Source organism: Rhodotorula paludigena (assembly GCF_050403205.1).
Source record: "Rhodotorula paludigena JCM10292 DNA, Rt_paludigena_JCM10292v1_ctg47, whole genome shotgun sequence".
Classification (NCBI taxonomy): Eukaryota; Fungi; Basidiomycota; class Microbotryomycetes; order Sporidiobolales; family Sporidiobolaceae; genus Rhodotorula; species Rhodotorula paludigena.
In genome coordinates, this window is record NW_027481411.1 from 133,600 (window position 1) to 151,390 (window position 17,791).

The 17,791-nt window shown below is 66.5% G+C and overlaps 4 protein-coding genes across 4 annotated transcripts; 1 reads left to right on the plus strand and 3 right to left on the minus strand.

Annotated features, from left to right (window-relative positions):
• Nucleotides 1-303: 303 nt before the first annotated feature.
• On the minus strand, nucleotides 304-5,114 carry JCM10292_001450 (uncharacterized protein; the record flags this gene model as incomplete). Its single annotated transcript, XM_076651228.1, has 4 exons — nucleotides 304-1,011; nucleotides 1,077-2,631; nucleotides 2,699-3,346; nucleotides 3,412-5,114. The coding sequence occupies 4 exons, from the start codon at nucleotides 5,112-5,114 to the stop codon at nucleotides 304-306; spliced, it is 4,614 nt and encodes a 1,537-aa protein (XP_076503263.1).
• A 479-nt stretch (nucleotides 5,115-5,593) lies between these two features.
• DPH2 (2-(3-amino-3-carboxypropyl)histidine synthase) lies at nucleotides 5,594-7,924 on the plus strand (the record flags this gene model as incomplete). Its single annotated transcript, XM_076651229.1, has 10 exons — nucleotides 5,594-5,758; nucleotides 5,833-5,951; nucleotides 6,027-6,104; nucleotides 6,165-6,322; nucleotides 6,384-6,745; nucleotides 6,832-6,973; nucleotides 7,050-7,219; nucleotides 7,307-7,556; nucleotides 7,621-7,707; nucleotides 7,779-7,924. 10 exons carry the CDS (start codon nucleotides 5,594-5,596, stop codon nucleotides 7,922-7,924), a joined length of 1,677 nt encoding a protein of 558 aa, XP_076503264.1.
• A 1,677-nt stretch (nucleotides 7,925-9,601) lies between these two features.
• RCH1 (Rch1p) lies at nucleotides 9,602-11,428 on the minus strand (the record flags this gene model as incomplete). The annotated part of the gene is made up of 7 exons (XM_076651230.1): nucleotides 9,602-9,994; nucleotides 10,051-10,147; nucleotides 10,211-10,551; nucleotides 10,619-10,714; nucleotides 10,771-10,972; nucleotides 11,030-11,065; nucleotides 11,142-11,428. The coding sequence occupies 7 exons, from the start codon at nucleotides 11,426-11,428 to the stop codon at nucleotides 9,602-9,604; spliced, it is 1,452 nt and encodes a 483-aa protein (XP_076503265.1).
• A 240-nt stretch (nucleotides 11,429-11,668) lies between these two features.
• On the minus strand, nucleotides 11,669-17,492 carry VPS8 (CORVET complex membrane-binding subunit VPS8; the record flags this gene model as incomplete). The annotated part of the gene is made up of 5 exons (XM_076651231.1): nucleotides 11,669-14,761; nucleotides 14,824-15,024; nucleotides 15,086-16,185; nucleotides 16,244-16,964; nucleotides 17,046-17,492. 5 exons carry the CDS (start codon nucleotides 17,490-17,492, stop codon nucleotides 11,669-11,671), a joined length of 5,562 nt encoding a protein of 1,853 aa, XP_076503266.1.
• Nucleotides 17,493-17,791: the final 299 nt, after the last annotated feature.

A 17,791-nucleotide genomic window follows, 5' to 3' on the forward strand; every position in this document is an offset into this window, starting at 1 on the left:
GATCACAGAGTACACAGCGGAGACAAAAGGTGCGAACGCTCTACAGTTTAGAGAGATGAGGGAAGCGCTTCGCTCGGTAACAGCGTCTGGCTGCCCGCCTGAAACGCGCCAGAGGTGTCGAGCTACCCCTCTGCTGCGGATCGGCGGGCGTCGAGAGAAAAAGGAGGACGGGCACGAGCTGGAGCTCGCGCAGGGGCAATGGCCCGGGGATAGACGAGGCGGCGGCTGCCTGGCGCAGGCGGCACAGAGCCGGGTAGACGAGATCGTCACATGGCAAGAGACTGGAACGCTGTGTCGGACGCGTCAGCCACTCGGGGCGCTGGTCGCGGCCTCGACAGCCTTCTTGAGGCCCTTCTCGTCGGTCGTCTCGAGGCCTCTCGCGCGGGCCTTGAGGCGCAAGTTGCGATCGAAGGTGACGAGAACGACCTGCGCGGCGTCGCTCGGGACCTTGCGCTTCTCGACCTGAGCGCGAGGGTTGACGAGTGCGACACGGTTCGTAAAGTGGTCTCGCTGCCAGGTGACGGCGCGGAGGATGACGTCGTCCATCGAGCGCGCAACGTCGTGCGACGAAAAGCCGTCCGCCGAGAGCGAGGCGGATTCGCTGAAGTCGATCGACTCGTTGCGGATCGCGAGATCCTTGAGATAGTTGCCACGGCTCGTCTGAATCTTGAGGAAGCGCGAGTAGCCGCGAATGGCGAGCTCAAGGTAGTCGATGACCTCTGCAGCGGCGAAACCGAGCGGGGTCGACTGGCGCTTGAGGCCGTCGAGCTCGGTGATGACCGCGAGCGGGACGACGACGGTCCAGCACTCGGCCGCGACGAGCTCCGAGAACAGCTTGATCGAGGTGAGGAGGATGTTGGTGTCGAAGACGAGGACCGTGTAGCCGGGGAAGACCTTGGGAAGCGAGGCCGCCTTGCTCCCGAGCCTCGCCGTGAGCCCGCCATGACCGCCGGTGCTGCGAGTCGCGGTGCGCGCCGAACGGATGATCGCCTTGAGCTGGCGTCGGCGAGCCTGCGAGCATGCATCCGCGTGAGTACATGCGGGCAGACGGCGACTACGAGACAAGACAGACGAACCTTGAGCTCCTTGACCTCGATCGAGTCGCCCTCATTCTCATCGTCCTCTCCGTCGCTCTCCTCCAGACTGTCCTCGTCGTCAACGCCGCCAACAAGCCCACCGGCCTTCTCTTCGATCGACAAGCGGCTGAGGCGCTCGGCCTCGCGCTCGTCCTCGTCCTCCTGCGCCCATCGCTCGAGCTTGACCTGCAGCGTGCCCGACACGCGGAACCTCGAGCGCGGCTGAATGGCGCGCACGTCGTAGTCGAACCCGGGCACGTTGCGCACGAGCCACGCCGCGCAGATGGCGAGACGGCGCCAGCGGCTCTCGGCCAGCTGGACCGCCGCGCCGCTCGCGCCTGGACCGCCGAACGCGCCCGGCTCGTCGTCGGTCGTCGACGAGGCCGCTGCGGCGTCCTCGAGCGCGGCGAGATCAAACTTGAGCGCGTCCATCTCGCTCTCGACGCGCACGGTCGCACCCTCGACGCCTTCGATAGGGGGCGGGAGGCCGTCGCCGCCGAATCCTCCTGCCGCTGCAGCGCGGTGGCGATGCTCGCGCCAGTAGCCGCGGCCGAAGAGCTGGCGGCCGGCCCAGTCCATCCCGCGGAGGCACCAGTCCTCGGGGAGCGGGCGGCCGCCGACGAGCTTGCTCGGCGTGTCGAGGCGCACCTCGACGCTCGAGGGGATTGCGTTGAACAGGGCCGCGAGGTGAGACCACGGGATGGCGCGCTCGAGGTGCTTGAGGGCCGAAGGGTGGTGGCTCAAGTGCGCGAGGAAGGTGACGAGGAGCGTCACGTACGGGTTCGGGACGGTCGTCGTCCCGATCGGGCGGAAAGGCGCATCGATGAGGAACGAGAGGAGCGAGAACGAGAGGCGCTGCGCGAGCTTAAACACGAGCGGGTCGTCCTCGGGCGAGTCGAGCGCGCCGTCGAATGGGTTCAGCTGCTTGACGACATCGCTCGCGTCGCCGCCACCGACAACGGTCGATGCGCTGGTACTGCTCGCACGCTCCGTCTCGTCGTCGCCCGCATCGGCGTCCGAGCGCTTGACCATGATGGCCTGCGGCGCCGCGCGCGACTTGGTGCCCCCATTGAGCGTGGCCGTCGAAGCGCCCCCATGCCTGCTCGACGAGCGGTGGGCGGAGCGGCCGCTGCTCCGCGACGAACCATGATGACCGCCGCTGCCGCCGTCGCCGTTCTCGGCGGGCGAGTCGCGCGCCATAAGCTTCTTGAGGACGCCGTCCTCTGCGCCGTACTGCAGCAGGGCCGAGATGTTGATGATGCCGAGCATGAACCACTCGCGGTCGCTGAACGGGGCCGCCGCGCCCGAGCCGAGGGTAGGCCAGTCGTCGCGCGCGCGCTGGAGCGCCCAAAGCTCCTCCTTGAGCCGCTCGAGGAAGCGCTCGAAGCAGTCGGGAAAGTCGTCGAGCGAGATCTTGGTGAAGAGCATGCCGTGGAGGTGGACGAACAGCTCGGCCTTGGTCACGTCGGGCTGGGTGCGGCGCGCCTGGTGCTCGTCTTCGAACAGCGGGAGAATCGACTCGCGCGCCGAAAGGTACGGGTGAGCGGCCGTGAGACTGCGCGAATTCGTTCATTCAGCTGCTGTATGGGCGCTGAGCGAAGCTAGCGCGAAAAGGAACGCACCTCTTCGCGTAGTGGTACAGCGCCCTCATCTCGTCCCCCTTGCTCAGCAGCGCGAGATGGTGCTGCAACCTCCCCGTCCCCGGATTCTCGGCCAGCCCCTGCCCGTACCAGTCGCGCGCCATCTCGCGCCACGTCTCCTGCTCCTCGAGCTCCCAGTCGCCGAGCGCCGCCTGCCCGATCGACGCGGCGTCCGCCGGGCGCGGCGGGCGTGCTTCGTCGGCTTCGAGCGCGGCGGCGGAGAGGCGCGTCGGGGCAGCGGCGTTGGCGGCGGAGGAGGCGGCGTGCATGCGCGAGGCGAGGCCGGCGACGGCCATGCGGTACCGCGCAAGGTCGCCGAGCTGCTCGATCCAGGCGGCGCGAAAGACGGCGACGGTCGGGTCCTCGAAGAGCTGCGAGTAGTGTCGGTAGGCGTACTCGATGAATTCGATCAGATGCTCGAGGACGTTGGCTTGTGGCTGGCCATCCTCGCCAGACGAGGATGCGAGCGAGCCGGCAAGGACAGCATGTCGCATGCGCTCGAGGAGCTGGTGGAACGCGACCTGCCACAAACGGGTCGGGATGTTGTAGCGCTGCGCGAGCGAGTGGAGCGAGGCGGGGAGCCGAGGGTCGAGGGCGAGCTGCAGGAACGAGTAGTGCGCGTCCGCGAGCCTGCACAAACAAGAAGGTTTCAGCGAGCTGTGCGAATGCAGGCCGAACAAGGGAAGTGGACGCACTGCTTGTGCCCGTTGGCGAGCTTGACCCAGTACTCGTCGTCGAAGCGCTTCGTCCCACCCACGCCCGTCCCACCCTGGATCCGCACGCCCTTACTCGGCGCGACGCCCTCTTCAGCGTCGACCTCGCGCAGCGTCGCAGCCTGCACCGCGCGGTTCTCCTCCTGCAGCCGCGTCTCGAGGTCGAGGATCTCGCGGTACGCCCGCTTGAGCTGCGCCATGGCCGGGTGCGGCTCCTTCTTGCGCCCGCCCGCGCTGCCGCCGTGCGACGACGAAGCGGGCGCCGAGCCCGCCGTGAGGATGCTCGCCGCGTCGTCTGCGCCGCCGCCGACGCTCGACTCGCCGCCGCCTGCGCCGCCCGTCAGGTCAGAGCGGAACGAGAGCACCGAGCGCGCGTCGGCCTTGCTCGCCGCGCGGCTCGCGGCGCGCTCTGCGCGCGCCTCGGCAAAGCGCATCGGGTCGTCCCTGCGCGGGTCAAACAGCTGGCGGTTCTTGCCGCTGCCGCCCGCCGCGCCGCCAAAGAGCGCCTCGTCGCCGTCCCCCGCGCCGCCCGCCGCGCCGTCCTCGCCGTCCTCGCGCCTGCGCCTCCTCCTCCCCCCGCCGCCGCCTCCTCCTCCACTGCTCTTAGTCCGCCCGCTGAAGTCCGTCTCGACACTCTCGAGACTCTCCTTGCTCCCCTCGCCGCCGGCCGGCACCGCGCCGCGACTGCCCGTCCCCGACCCGGACCCGGCGCGCCGCCCGAGGTCGGCGAGATCGACGGGCTCGCGCTTGGAGCGCGGGCGACGCACGGTGCCGTCCTCGCGCAGCTCGCGCTCGCGGCGGGAGCGCGGCAGAGACGGTGGCTGCTGCTGCTGCTGCTGCTGGGCGGAAAGAGCGGCTGCTGAGGAGGTGGGCGGGGCGGTGGCGGAATGAGGGAAGTGGGACTGGTGCGGGGAGTAGGGCTGCTGATGCAGGTACTGCGGCGGGAACTGCTGCTGCTGCTGCTGCGAAGGCGGCGCGTTTGGGTTGAACAGCTCGCGTGGCCCGCCCTGCTGCGCCAGCGTCGCGGTCGCGCTGGCAGACGAGCCAGCAGATGCCGAGCGGTCAAACTCGGGGTCGTAGCTCCGGTGGTGCTGCGAGCGCGAGGAGCGCCCGCCGCGCCCGCCTTCGCCGCTTGCAGCCGCGAAGGCTGGCAGTGACTGGTGCGAGCGGGACGCTGCACCGGATCCGGGCGGGGCGAGGCTGGCACCGTACGCCGACGGGTGCGCGGACGAGTGCCGCTGCTGCTGCTGCTGTTGCTGCGGAGGGTAGGGGAGCGAGGCGGAGGAAGACGCTGCGGGCGGGTATCGGCTGTAGGGGTCTACGGTGGTCGCAGGCGAAGTCGGCATGCCGTGCTGTTGCTCGAGCGAGAGGAGCGAAGGGTTGCTCGAGAGGCGGTTCGACGACGAGACGCCCGAGGGGGGACGGCTCGCGCGCCCTCCTCCTCCTCCTCCTCCCTGTGCGCGGTACTGCCCTCCGTAACTGTAGCCCTGGTCGTGGTGGTGGCGTGCGCGGTTTGGCGAGTGCGTCGGGCGGCGGTCGTGGTGGGCTGCGGGCGCGAGCGAGTGCAGGGGCGAGCGCCAGCCGTCGACGAGGGGCGCAGGTGCGGGTGGGCGGGCCCTGGGTGTGCGGTGCTCTGCAAGGAGGGGATCGTGCGCGGGCTCGAACGGCGGGAGGGGCGCAGCCATGGCACGAGCGGGGAGGGCTGCGGCTGTGGCCATGCACGGGGGCGCCTAGGCTGCTGGGCGGCGGCTGTGCTCTGCAGGACTCTCGAGCGCGAGCAGCGTGTCCGTCGACACTGCCTGGCTGTGTCCTGCTGAGCGAGAGAGGGAGCGGGAGCGTGGCGAGGGTCGAGTCGGCGTTGCTGCGATGAGCGCGGCGACCGGACGACGCTGCGCCGCGCGCGCCCTTGCGCCCTTTCCGCGACGCACGCAGCACCGCGCATCCGCTTGCAGCGAAGCAGCAGCCACAACTCGCCAGTACTCGCAGGGCCACCTGCCGCAATCACAGCACCACGCGCATCGCAGCTCGCCTCCTCGTCGCTCTGTTCCGCAATCTCCGCTGATCTCCGCGGACTCACGCCTCCGCTCTTCGCTGCACGTGCGCCAGCTCGGGCTCATCACCTCGCGCCTCGCATCCGCTCCACCGCGCTCTCGCTGAACCCGCCATGTCGCAGCAGGCACCCCCGAGCGTCGCCCCGTCTGGCGAGGACGCCATCCACCGCGAAATCACCGCAGAGCCCGAGGCCCTCACCGACGACGCCCTCGACCTCGCCCAGGCGTACGAGGTCGACCTCACCCTCGCAGAAATCGAAAAGGGCGGCTACCAGCGGGTGCGCAGTCACTTGGAACTACTTTACGTGGCCGAAAAAGAACCGCCAGAAGCTGACGCACCGCGAACCGACAGATTGCCCTCCAGTTCGCCGACGAGCAATTGCATGATGCGGTCCAGGTCTACCGCGCGCTGAGGGCCGGCCTCCCCGCGGACAAGGAGCTCTACGTGCTGGCAGACACGACCTACGGCAGGTGCGCCCGACTTCCCCTCGAAGGCGGTCGGATCTCTTTCCGAGGCTGACTTTCGCGCGGTTCGGCCTCGCTCAGCTGCTGTGTCGACGAAGTGGCCGCGCAGCACGTCGACGCCGACTTTGTGGTCCACTACGGCCACACCTGTCTCTCGCCGTGCGTTCCGTTACGCAACCCGTACATGGTCGCCCTCGCTCACGCTTGCCGTAACCGCAGGACCGCCCGCCTTCCCGTGCTCTACATCCTCACCAAGCGTGCGATCGACGTCGACGAGGCGGCGAGCTCTCTCGCCTCGACGAGCCGCGCCTCGCTCGAAGAGCAGCCCGCGAAAGCCGCCGTCCTGCTGTACGACGTTGCGTACGCCCACAAAGCCCGTGCGTCCCCCGTTCTCCCGTACATCCAGTGCAATGGCCCTGAGTGATCAGTGCCACACAGACCTCCTCGCCGACGCCCTCCGCTCGCACCTCCCCTCCTCGCTCCCGCTCGTCCTCTCGCACCTCGACAGCCGCGCCAACCTCCGCTCACACGCGCAGCCCCCCTCCGGCGCGCTGCACTCCTCCGCCCTGGCTAGCAGCCCCTCCAAGGGCAAGGAGCGCGCCTCGGGCGACGCCGAGCCCGAAGCGACCGGGTTCGACCTCGACCCGGCCGTGCCCGCGCCGCCGACGACGGTCCCGCGCGCGGCGGCGCGGTACGACCTCCCCGAGGGCGTCGGGTCGGTCGACGATTGCGTGCTGTTCTGGATCGGGGGCGAGAGCCTGGCGCTCAACAACGTGCTCTTGACCCACGGGCGGTGTAGGGTGCGTTGGCCGGTTCTGCTCTGCCCGTGTCCGTCTAAGCTGCTTCATCGCGGCGGAGCTGACCGGTGGAAGTGCTTCGACGTCAGGTCTGGTCCTACGATCCGGCGACCCGCCAGTCGCGCCTCGAGAGCGGGCGCACGAACCGCATGCTCATGCGCCGGTACGCGACCGTCGAGAAGGCCAAGGACGCAGACGTGATTGGCATCCTCGTTGGGACTCTCGGTGTCGGTGCGTCATGCCCGCGGTCTTGTCCGCTTTCTGCCTCAGCGAAAGAAGCTGACTCGAGCTCGTTTGCCACGCACAGCCGCCTACCTCCCCCTCATCACCCACTTGCGCCAGCTTATCGCGTCGCACCACAAGAAGAGCTACACCGTCGCCGTCGGCAAGCTCAACCCTGCAAAGCTCGCCAACTTTATCGAGGTCGAGTGCTTTGTCCTCGTGGCGTGTCCCGAGAACAGCATGGTCGACTCGAAGGTGCGTCGCACGCGCTCTCTCCCCTTTTTTCGCGATCCTTCCACACAAGCAATCGTTGCGCTGATGAGAGATCGCGTCCTTGTGCAGGAGTTCCTCCGCCCCATCGTCACGCCCTTCGAGCTCGAGCTCGCGCTCACGTCGAAAGCCTGGACGGGCGACTACATCCTCGACTTTGCCTCGCTCCTGCACTCGTCGACGTTCGGGCAGGACGCCGGCACGGCTGGGAGCGAAGCCGAGGACGGCGCGGGCGAGAGCGACGACGGCGAGAAGCCCGTGTTCTCGGCGGCGACGGGGACGTACCGGCACCCGAAACGGTACAACCCAAAGGGCGTCAAGGGTGCGCTTCCTTCTCTGTTTCTGTTGGCTCTTGACGACTCTCTGACACTCTCGGTCGCCCGCAGACGCCGACGACCTTGCCGCGCAAGCTTCCGCCCTCGCGATCCGGGACCAATCGAGCGCCGTCTCGCGAGTGCTCGGCTCCGCCGCCGGTCCGTCGTCCGCTCTCGCTCCCCTCCCCCCGCTGTCTCTCCGCGTGCTGACGGTGCCTGCATACGCGCAGGCGAGTACTTGGCGTCACGCTCGTACAAGGGCCTCGACCCGCGGTACGGCCAGGACGCGCCGGCCGTGCTCGAGATGGGGCGCGAGGGCGGGATCGCGCGTGGGTATGGGTACGAGAAGCCCGAGGGGGCAGAGGAGGGGCGGTAGCGTCGGTGAAGCGTGAAATGCACAGCCTTCTCAAGCTGCTTGCGGAGTGGGCGGACGCGGGCAAGGGCCGAATTAGCGCCCAGTCAACTCAGCTAGCGTCCATTGCTGCCGAACAGTGTCCGTGTCTACGCGAAGAAGAAGAAAAAAACTCGGTCGCTACATGAACGTTCGTCCCGAGTCGCCATTTTGGTCCATGTTTCCTTGCCGTCCATCCTCGTTCATGTCCAGTCTAGTGCTAGTTGAGCACGCTGAGTAGCGGAAATAAGGATGAGCTGAAGTTCTCTTCAGGAGAATTGACATGGTAGCACGCACTGGTGCTTCTGAACAGGATGCCGCTTGCTGCGCGGAACGGGCTGCAGGAGAGGGGGCGCAGGCGGACGAGGCGCCCGGTCAATTACGGTCGTGGAAATTGGAGACTCGTGGTTCAATCCGCGGAAGTCGGCCGCTGTGAGCCCGAATTGCGACATCGGGCGAACATGCGGCAAGAAAGGCGGGCTTGTCGGCGGCGCACTGCGAGTATCGTTGCGGGAGGGTCGTCCAAAAGTCCGGGTCTGCGGACTGATATTGTCAGCGCTCCTTTCTGGCTTGTTTGGTTCACAAGGAACGCACGCTAGCCTTCCGCTCCGGCAAGTCGGGAGACGACGCTTCTTCGTCGTCATGAAGGAACGTCAAGTTGGCCGACGAGCGCCGTCTCATGGACGAAGGTCGGCATACGGTGTCGGTGTCGCTGCTGGGACTTGCGGGGAACTGTTAAACGAAACTGTCAGCAGAACTTACCATGTCTGGGTGTCATGGTCGCACCCCTTCTTCTTCCGGTGGATAGTCGTAGTGCGAGTTCACCTGAGGCTGACGGCGTCTCGGTGCGCCCGCCTGCTGATATTGAGAGGGAATGGCTGGGACGACGGGCTACGTGACGAGAGGCGCGTGGAAGCCAAGTTAGGCGTATGCGCTGGAAGCTTCGGCGTTGGTACTGGAATCGCACTCACCTCCTCGCCCTCGTTCCGGTGAGCATGTTGAGTGAAGCGCGGGCGCAGATGAGTCTAGTCCACTGTCGTGTCAACGAAAGAGTCGACGGACTGCTAACGCGACGCACTGGGGTGGGCGGCAAGGCAGCAAGCGAGGCCTGAGGCTTGCGCCTGTTGTGAAGCACGCTTTCGAGCGAGTTTGACTGTGCCGATTGCTAATGCGGTGTGCCAATCAGCCGCTGTCACGGGGTGCACGAGCAGTCACGACCTGCCTCGCCGTTCGCTGTAAGGTGCTGTAGCGCAGCGTGGTGGCTGCCATCTTGCGGGCTCCGCAAATTGAGACGTCGAAAGTATGCGGCCGCGTCGTCGAAGGATCCGCCGAGCGGGAAGTCTGCTGGAAGATCGTGCGACATGTCGAGTGGGAGGGAGAGCAGTCCGGGAAGACCTCAAGCAAGATGAAAGAAAACGTCGCGAGTCAAGGGAGACAAAGTGCCTTCACAGCCGAGACTTCATCGCCCGCGCCTTCCGCGGAAAATCCGAAGCACCTCCCGGACGACGAGGAAAGGAGACACGGTCAGACGGGAGACAGATGGGAAGAGCCCAAGAAGAGCCCAAGAAAAGCTCCAGCCAGAGAAAGCAGTGGAAGCACGAACAGAACCTCGTACCCAAGAGGACGCAGGTGCACCCCTCTCCATAAATCGCAGTGCAAGCGTCAGACTCGCCTACCCCGTTCGGCCTGGCCTGCACGCGCCTCCTCGTCGCACTTCCTCCCCTCCTCCGCCTCGGCCGCCTCGCGCTTCTTACGCTCATTCCAAGCGCGCAGGATTGACACAGTGGCCTGGCCGAGGACGACCTGCGAGCCCTGGTACAGCACGAGCGGGAGCGAGACGATCCCGCGCGCCTCACCCGACAGGCCGCCGTACAGGACCGAGACAATGGGCGCTCCCAGGGCAGCACCCTTTGCTGCGCCGGTGAAGTTGACCGAGATGGTCGTTTCCGGAGGGAAGAGCGGGCCCGTGCCGGTGCGGACGAACTTGCCGTCTTGTCGGGCGATGTGCGGGAACGGGATGTAGCGACAGAGCGCAAAGAGGAAGGTCGCAAAGAGCTGTGGAGGGTGCGTGAGCGCGAGACAGGCCAACGAGCAGCACTTTGTCGGCGCACCAGGTACAGCCCGACGTTGAGCGTGACGAGCAGCGCGATGGCCTCGCCCGTCAGGACTTCGAAGGCGTTTTCGTAGAACGCACCCGAGAAGGTGGACCTGTTGTGAAAGGGTCAGCTTGCCCAGCCCGCGGAGAAGAGGACGCAGTACGAAGAGGCGCACCAGATGACGAGAAGAAGACAGAAAGTTCCGACTTTGCCCAGTCGCAGGGTCTTGACCGCCCACTTGACTTGCTTCGTGAACAGCTTCTGGATGACTTCGCCGACAAAGAGCGGGATGAAGACCGAATAGCCGAGCTGCTCGAGGACGCGCTTGTAGACCTGGCCGATACCGCCGCCCCCAGTCGCTACGGGTTTGCCAAACGACCACGTCGACGACGAGAGGAACATCTCAAGCAGTGCTGGAGTGAGGAAGGTGCCGACTGTGTTGCCGAGGATGACGCTGACGGTCGTGGCGGCAACGTCTCCGCCAGCCTGTCCAGTCATGGTCACATTACTCGACACCTGCAACACTGGATGCTGTCAGCTCAACGAGGCGTGAGGAGCGGGCAGCATAGATCTGAAGCCGCACCGTTGTTGGCATAACACCCATGACGACGAGCCCGACTAGCGCCCACTCATGGAAGCGCCGGTGTTCAGGGTCGGCCGCTCGCACCGCTGAAACGATCTGCAGTTGTAACAGTCAGCTTCGAGCTTGAGGGGCGCAGGAGAGATGTGGCGCACGGCGAACACGATGGTGGGGAACAGGAAGAAGGTCGTAATCTGGCAGGCCAGATGCAGCTTCCAGTCAAGCGCGCGGTGGTACAGGTTGCGCGGCGGGATAGAGAGGCCGCTGATGAGAAAGATGATGCCGACGGCGAGATAGCGGATGCTCCATTCTGCCTCGATGATCCCGCCTTGCCGTGCAACGTTGGGGAATCTCCAACTGCAGATGGAAATCCGTCAGCTAGCGAACGCGACGTGTTTGAATCGCCGCGCCTACGCAAGGACGATCACGACGCCGATTCCGACGAGGAACCTGCGAGGAACAAGGGTCGCAAGGGAAAGTGAGCGAGTGAGCAAAGCGGATCCGGCGCGAGACAACGGGAGCGCACCACTGCTCGATGAACACAAACTCAAAAGCACGTTTGGCGAGGCGCCAGACCCGCTGTGCGGCCGAGAGCTGCTCCTCGTCCCGTCGCTTCTGCTCCTTGGCCGCATCGAGCGCCTCCGGCTTGACCGCCACCGGCTGCTCCTCCTGCGCGCGAGTCTCATCCATAGGGTCGCCCTCGGGCAGCTCCTTGACGGTCGTCCTCTCGGCCGTTGTTGCAGTCGGCGCCCGGCTCGATGATCGTGAAAGCGATGAGGAGGTGGATGAGTCCATAGCCCGGTCTGGCGCCATTGCAGCGCGTCTATAGGCGAAGTGACCTCTATAGAGCGGTCAAGCAGATCTACGACCGTCGGAGCGGGTGGACGGAGGGTCAAAGAGGCAGCCTCTGCGTCGCGCACCGCCTCCTCCAAGATTCGCGGAACGCGCGGAAGTGCCCGGATAGCTTCCGAAGGCGCGCACGCAGCAGACAAGCCTCGACGAGACATTGAGAATCATCTAGATTGTGCGAGTGCTGCTAATGGCGCCCACAGTCTACATCCCCTCGTCCATAGTCCGCGTGAGATGGCAAGTCTGGTGCCAGAGTCGCCCATCGCGCCCGACGACGACACCCCTCGGCGGATCGAGCTGCGGAAGTGAAGGCGAGCCAAATCCGCTGGACAGTTGCGTCGGTGGGTCCGGCCAGTCGACCTCTTTGCCCTTGATCGACGGTCGCTTCTTCATGCGCGGCCGCGCGCCGTCGCCCGGTCCCATCGACTCGAGCACGAGCGACACAGATGCCGAACGCGACATGGCAGGCGAGGTGCCCGCGCCCTGCGGACCCCAGACTGGCTCGAGGCACTCGGCGCAGGTCCCGGAGGGGTTCGTCGGGCCCGGCCGCCAGCCCCGGTCTCGCTCGCGCTGGTACTCCTGGACATGCGCAAACAGGTCCTGCGACGTGATAGTCGACGAGAGTCCGAGGAGATCGCCTTCGAACGAGTACGTGTCGAGCATCGAGCTGACGATGGCCTTGAATTCGGCGTACGAGCGGTTGGCGGCGGGCGTGCTCGAGTTCGAGTCGATGAGGCGGCGCACGAGGCGGGGAAACGACACGTCGTGCGAAGACGTCGTCGAGACGAGGGACGAAAGCGCGTCGGGGATGAGGGAAGACAGCAATTCGGCGGCACGCGGTGTGAGTGGCTCTGCCGCATCTTCTTCGTCGTGCACGATGATCGAGGCGGTCGAGATGCGACGTTGCGAAGCGGACTTGTCCCGTGGCTTGTCAGGGCCAGGCGCGACAGAGCGGACGGACCGGACTGTGGCGACGAGCGAGGAGAGGAGGCGGAACCAGAGGTCCTCGGGAGGAGGATCTTTTGGTCGCCGCCTGCCGGTCGTGCGCCGCACGCACACCGCCGTCGCTGCCGCCGACACCCCCGTGACCTGCTCGAGGAGAGCCTCAACCGATCGACCGTGGAAGACCCCTTCGTCCGAGCCCGCTCCGTCCTCCTGCTCCTCGCCGCCGGAAGCCACGAGACGCTCGACGAGGAGTTCTGTGCGCGCCTCGAGCGTTTCGTCGGCGCGCTGCAGCGCTGCTTCGGGCTCGCCGTTCTTGTCGAGCGCCCAGACGAGTGCGTCGAAGGACTCAGCCTCTTCGCAGATGCGCAGGACCTCTGCGTCCTGCGAGACGCGGCTCGGCTCGCTCTCGAGGTAGCGGACCACGTGCTGCGGCTCGTGCGCACAGAGAAGCGAGAGATACCGCCGCCGCAGCGCATCGTCAACGTGCTTCGACGGTAGGCGGTCCGCAGACGAGACGGCCGTGGTGTCGGCCATGCCGGCGTACGATGGCTCGAGGAGGCAGCGGAGATAGGCAAATGCGCGCCAATGCGATGTAGCGAGGCGGTCGACGACCTCGGCGTGATGCGAGGGAAGGAACGTGTCGACGAGATCGGCCGTCTGCTGCAGACCCGTCTCGTCGACCTGGACCAGCGTCGGCACGGCGTCGAGAATCGTCTCGGCGAGTTCGGCCTTCTGCGGTGCCGACGCCTTTGCCGCAAGCTTGAGCGTTTCGCGAAGGAAACCAAAGACGTCCGAGGCGACGTCCGGGTCGTGGAGGTAGGTCGCGGCGAGCGCTGCCCAGCGCCTCTCACCGCGGTAGATGGAGCGCAGGATGCGGAAAAAGCTGGCGCGCTCGAAGAGAGGGATAAGGGTATCGGAGTCGGTGGGGGCATAGGTCGAAAGGAGGTATTCGGCGGCGAGCTGCCGGTCGTCGACCGTGCTCTGGTCCGGGTCGGAGGCGAGGCTGACCAGGATGTCGCGCAGCGTCGCGACCGGCAGCGAGAGGTACTGCGGGTACTTGGGCGAATTGCGCGCAACAAAGATGTAGAGGAAGGTGCGGTCGACGGGCGAGAAGTCGTCTGCATCGTCGGATGAGCCGTAGGACGAGCTCGGCGACATGATCTCGAGGAGCAGGTCGATGATGCGCTGCCGGCTGACCCGGCGGGAAGAGACGACCTCGTCATCCTCGCCGTCGAGGTACGAGTCTTCGAAGGCGAGATCGAGCGTGTCGAGCGTCGCCTCGGTGTCAAAGCGCAACAAGAGGCGGATGTAAGGGTACGTCGGCTCGGCGGCACCGTCTTCGTCCGACGTGAGGACGCTGCGGCCGCCCTTTGCGGGCCAGGTTCTCGTCGAGCCGGACAGCAAGAAGCCGTAAAGCTCGTCGCGCGCCTTGACGGCCTCGCTATACTCGAGCGCCGTTCCTGTCGGGTACGACTGGCCGACAAGCTCCTGCGAGAGGTAGGCAAAGACCTTGTACGCGTCGGGCACGGTTGCCTCGACGTCCTGGTCGAGCTGGGTCACGCTGCGCCACAACCCGCCGTCGGCCTCGAGCGCATCCTCGACGTCCGAGTCATCGTCGTGCACGCCATCGACGCCGTTGCCCTCGCCGATACGCTTCGGTCGCCGCTTGCGGTGCTGCTGGATGCGGCGGATGAGGCCGAACAGCTCGACGAGCGGCGCAACATAGTCGTGCAGCGCGCGCGTTTGGACGTGGATGAGCGCGTCGTACAGCTTCTCGCGCTGGCACAGACCCAGAACCTGGTTGAGGTCGAGGTTCTGCGGGTCGACGCGCCAGACGATGCGCTGCACGGCATCGAATTGCCTGCGCTCCGCGTGAATCGCGATCAGGCGCTGACTGACGCTTGGCGGGAGGGTATGCATCGCGCCGCCGAGGACGAAGGGCTCGATGCGGTCGAGGAAGATACCCTCGATCCCGTTCTGCTCGTACCGCTCGTACAGCTCGTCGAAGAGCCAGTCGGCATCGCCGAGAACGAGGCACGCGCGGACGCAGGTGCCGACGAGGCCCTCGAACAGGCGCCGGATCGTCTCGCCGTCGCTGTGGCTGCCGTCGCGCAGTCGTTCCTCCGAAAAGACGAAATCGAGCGAGGCATTGAGGATTTCGCGCAGCTTTGGCTCGAGCACGTCTCGTCGCTCGTCCGGGTCTTCTGGCAACGGAATGGTGCTCGCGTCAACCTTGCCCTGCAGGTACGCCGTCGTCGTCTCGATAGCATCGAGGATCGTTGCCGGCTGCATGAGCGCGAGGATCCTGTCGGCCCAGGTGAGGACGGCGCCGGCTCGGAGGTCGGACGTGCCCTGTTATCGGCAACGCAATGATAAGAATATCGCCGAGAGAACCGCGATAGAGGTCGGCGCACCAGGAGGAACAGCTTGCGCTTGAAGACGGCAAAGCTGGCCGAGTAGGCGAGCGAGTCGTAATGCGACAAAGCGGGCGGTAAGACGGACGTGTAGACGTCGGAAGAGACGATGCTCCGGATGTCGTGCGCGTCGCGCCCAATGCATTGTCGTGTCGAGATATCGTAGACGTCGAAGTGCGAAGCGGTGAGAACGATGATGACCTGCAAGCGGGGATACGTCGGTGATCAGAAGCTTCGAGGAAAGGGACAGCGCGAGACGCACCCGCTCGTTGTACCATCGCAGCGCGAGCACGGCCGTGTCGCAGTTCCACCCCTCGATCTCCTCGAAATCGACGCTCGCAGGCGGTGGCGGCAGCGGCTTGAGCGCGCCGACGGGGTTGCGCTTCGGTAGCGGGGCCAGACCACCCTTCGCGCCCCGCACGCGGACGAGACGCACCCGGCGGCCCCAGGACCAGGCGAGGATGGGATCCTCACCCTGCGCTTCCTCGCCCGCCGCGGCATCCTTCTTCCCATCTTGCGCGGCACCGCCCGCCGCGGCGTCGTCGCTCGCCTTCCTTGCGCTCGGCCACCACGCGACGACACCCTGGCTGGCCCATCCTCGCTCGACATCCTCCTCCGGTGCTCCTGCTCCCGTTCCGCCGAGCGCGGCTTCACGCGCAAACTGGACGCGCCACCACGTCCGCGGTGCGGGCTTGAGCCCGACTACAACAAGCTTCGTCGGCGTCAGCAGCGCGACGAGCGAGAGCGGGTCGGTCTGCGGATGTGGTGCCGGGCCGAGCGGCAGCGGCGCCATGTCGAGCACGACGGAGGGCTTCTTACTGCCCGAGGGTGTCGCAGCGCGAGAAGCAGGATGTGGCGGGTGCGGGAAGCCGGTGGAGAGAGGATTGGAGCGGGCCGAAGTGGGGAAGGCGGGAGAAGAGGGCGGCGAGGCGACTGAGGCGAGAGGTGGAGGGGCGGTTAGGGCGGTTGCCAGCGGAGGCCGAGAAGAGGGTGTCGAAGGCGGAGGTGATGCAAGAGCGGTAGCGGGGTCAGGGTAGCGACCGAGCATGCGGATGATGTCGGTCGATGCGAGCATGAGGACTTTGCCGAGCGAGTGGTAGAACGCGAGGCCCTTGTCGTCTGACGACACGATGGCGGTATGCCGTGCGCCGACGAACCCGAGGTGGCAGATGCTCGATCCGTCGAGATGGCCCTCCTTGCGCCCGGCGAGGACCTGCTGCAGGGCGACGGGCGGGACGGATCGCGCCGGCTGTGACGGCTTGATCAACGCGTAGAGGTGGATGTGGCCCGTCTCGTGCCCGACAGCAACGAACGTGTGGTCCTGCGAGACGGCCACTGCCGTCACAGCGCCCGCCTCTTTCGCTGCACACACAAGAAAGTCAGTCTTGCGCCACCCGCGAGACAACCGGAAGCGACGTACCAATCGCCTCCGTCCCGCACACGCAACGCAAGTTTTGTCCAAAGTCAAACACGAGGACCCAGCCTTTGCTCGTCCCGACCGCGACGAGCCCGCTGACCGCCATGACAGTCGGGCTGCCCATCGCGCCTCGCGCCATCTGCTCGGCCGCGCCCCCGTTCCCTGCCGTGCTGGACGGGTAGAGCCGTGCAGAGAGGCGCTTCAGGGACGACCACTTGATCGTTCGCGCGGGCGGGGCTGTAGCGGCAAGGCTTGACCCGCCTCCTGCGCCACCACCTGCGCCAGCGGACGAGGCGTTTGAGGTCGGCACGCCCTCTCCGAGCGGGAGGTCCGACGCGGAGGGCAAGTCGCGCAGGTTGGCGACGGATGAGCGGCGCGAGAAACCGTCGAGGTCGAGCGCCGAGGTCGACGGTGTCCCTCCGACGCCCGTTGCGAACGGCGGTCGGCGCGGGCTCGTCGTTGCCGAAGCGGGAAACTCTATCGCCGTGTTGTACGTCGACGACGAGACGAAGCGGCTCTTGCTCGACGAGCCGGGGCCGGCGGTGTGCGGGAAAGACTGGGTCGAGATGGATCGCAGGCGGGAGAAGGAAGGGTGGAACGGCGGGCGCTGAGTAGGGGCCGTGCCGAGCGACGAGCGCGCCCGCTGCGGGCCCTGGCGGAAGTTGAGCGTCGGGAACTCGTCGTTGGAGCCGCCACTCGTGATGCGCGAGGTTGCGGGAGAGATCTGAGTGCAGAGCGACGGAGGACAAAGTATCGTCAGCGTGCCTGGGCTTGGCCTGACACTTACAGCAGCCCGAATACGCACCGGTGTAGCCTCTCCCTGCCCCACGACGCTCTGCACGGCTCCGACCGTGTCCCTCCGCTCGTCGAGGTGGTGCTCCTCCGCGTCGCCGCGGCCCTCGTGCCGCCGAGCGAGCGCCTCCTCCGCTCCCACGACCTCTCGCAAGCGCTCCTCGTACGGCAAGGGAGGCGGCGCGTCCTTCCCCGTGTACACGAACGCACCCTCGTCCTCGTCCTCGTCGTCGCCGCTCGCCCCGGTGTCTCGTCCTCGTCGCACGGCCGAAGACGGAGCCGCAGCGCCCTTGGTTGGGCTCTCGAGCGCCTCCTCGAGCCGCGCAGCGTACGTGCTCGACTCTGCCGCGGCGTCGGGCGCGCCTTCGGCTGCGGCGTGCCCCATCTCGGGCCGCGCGGGCTCTGGCGCCGGCGGCGAGAGAGGGGGCGAGCGGGCGTCTGGATCAGAGTGAGTGCTCATGCGCGGGAATGAGCGGCCGAGCGGAGCATATGAGCGAGTATAAAGATTGGAGAAGAGCGTGAACAGCGAAGCAGGGAGGACAAGGGCAAGTGCACTCCCGCGCTCTTTCTTTCCGACCTGACGAGTATCGAGTGTACTGAGAGCAGTGTTACAGGGCGTCACTAATGATTGGAAGGCAGGCGGGGCAAGGAGCGGAGGGCATATCGTGAACTAGGTACAGTAGACTCGAAAGAGGGCGATGACGAGGGGGCATGAACTAGACAACCAGGGCACACAACAGCAACCATATGGCGAACGAA